The following is a 1,775-nucleotide window of genomic DNA, read 5'->3' as shown; positions in this document are numbered from 1 at the left end:
CAGGAATGCACATGGGGACTTTTTTACCTGAGCTAGGCAAAGCAGCCTCTGACTGCTGGAGTTAGTTCTGCGATGCAGTCAAAGCCTGACAGTACAAGGTACTTAAGATGGGAGCCATCCCATTTCAGTGTTGACTGAGACCCGTGCTCCAAACTGCTGCCTGCTGCTTTCATAGACAAATGCTCTGTATTACTTACATGGCTAGTAAAAGTTCAAGCACACTCACTCCTGTCACAGTGTAGCTGCTTAGGCTGGATTAGGAAGAAGCTTCTTAGGGGTATTAGATCATAGTAGTAGGATGTACCTAGCTGTAAAACAAACCCACCTTCCTATCTGTGTGTCACACAACTGACAGAGCATTGAGCTGATAGTGCAAAATGAATCTTCTGAAATAAGCAGCCTTAAACTGAGAACTATATCAAGACACCTGGGGATAACACCAGCCTGCCTGCTAGGGCAGGCTATGGGGAGACTGTCAAATCCTTAACCAAAACTAAAATCCAGTCGATTCCTATCTGTTCTTCCTCCACTAACAGACTGTGGTGGTGTAGCCATGGGAATGTACAATCTTGACCAGTCTATCAAGGATTTTGCCCACAGTTCCTTCCAGATGGCATTGTCTAAAGGCTGGCCCCTTTACATGAGCACTAAGAACACCATTCTGAAGAAATACGATGGCCGCTTTAAAGACATCTTCCAAGAAATCTATGACAGGTAACTAGGACAGTTGTGTACTTCCTACTGCAAGACATAAGTCTTCAGCGGGATTGTCCTCTGCAGCCTTCTCAGCTGCCACAGTTAATTCAGCATTTTCAGATACTCAGCAGCACTTTGTGGGGCCTGTGCACCTTCCCTGTCACAGTCTTCCTTGTCCTGCAGGACATGGTACTTCATGTTTAAAGCTCTGCTAAATGTGTCTGTGGTGTTCATCTGATAACAGAGACACAGATTCCCTATGGGCTACTCTGTGATTCTGAAGCAGACTTGCAAGTGAGGAGAAAAAAGAACAAACAAACAAAACCCCTTAAATTTGCATCCTTTTTACTCTTTTTTTAACTCTGTGCACAATAACTTGTACAAATTATGCAATTCCTGTTTTTCTCTATTTGACAAGGTGTTCTGTTCTTTTATTTTCCAGAGAGTACAAGGCCCAGTTTGAAGCCAAAAAGATTTGGTATGAGCATAGGCTCATTGATGACATGGTTGCTCAGGCTCTAAAATCTGAAGGAGGCTTTGTCTGGGCCTGCAAGAACTATGATGGGGATGTGCAGTCTGACTCCGTTGCACAAGGTACAAGATATTTCCTGTGCTACACTGAAGTGGGCTCAGTAGCAGTCTCTTGTGACCTTGTGTTATATCTTATGTAATGGCCTCGGAGGTGGTGTTGGGTCTTAAAACTTACATGTCAAACCTGTGGCCAGTGTATGTAGAGATAGCAGGCAGGCAAAGAATTTCTGATTTCACTGTTACAAGAAAATCCACTGACTGTGTAGTTGCACTTTTTTACTGGGTGGTAACATAAGGGATATGCTTTCCATTCTGATGGAAGGTATCCAGACAGCTGGGATCCTGTCACTGCAGCTTGCGTTAAGCTGACTGGTGCTGAGCATACTGGCAGGTGCTCTACAGATAAATAAGAAAACCTTCAGCACCTAAAACTACCCGTCAGGTATAAAGAGAGATTGATATGTTTAACCTTACAGACCTGTAGTGCTTGATCAAAATCCTACATAACCCAGCTGCCTGGTGCAAAAACAAGTACGTATGCAGAAACC

General features: G+C 43.9%; 1 protein-coding gene across 1 annotated transcript in view; it reads left to right on the top strand.

Annotated features, from left to right (window-relative positions):
* IDH1 (isocitrate dehydrogenase 1 (NADP+), soluble) overlaps positions 1-1,775 on the top strand; it is a 10,084-nt gene that overhangs the window by 5,920 nt on the left and 2,389 nt on the right. Inside the window, exons 4-5 of the mRNA XM_010134567.1 lie at positions 537-714; positions 1,139-1,290. Of these exons, the coding sequence (XP_010132869.1) occupies positions 537-714; positions 1,139-1,290 (330 nt within the window). The remainder of the gene's footprint in view (positions 1-536; positions 715-1,138; positions 1,291-1,775) is intronic.

Source organism: Buceros rhinoceros, unplaced genomic scaffold, assembly GCF_000710305.1.
Source record: "Buceros rhinoceros silvestris isolate BGI_N320 unplaced genomic scaffold, ASM71030v1 scaffold23710, whole genome shotgun sequence".
Taxonomy (NCBI): Eukaryota; Metazoa; Chordata; class Aves; order Bucerotiformes; family Bucerotidae; genus Buceros; species Buceros rhinoceros.
The sequence above is the reverse complement of the archived record's forward strand: the minus strand, read 5'-3'. Positions and strand labels throughout refer to the sequence as shown.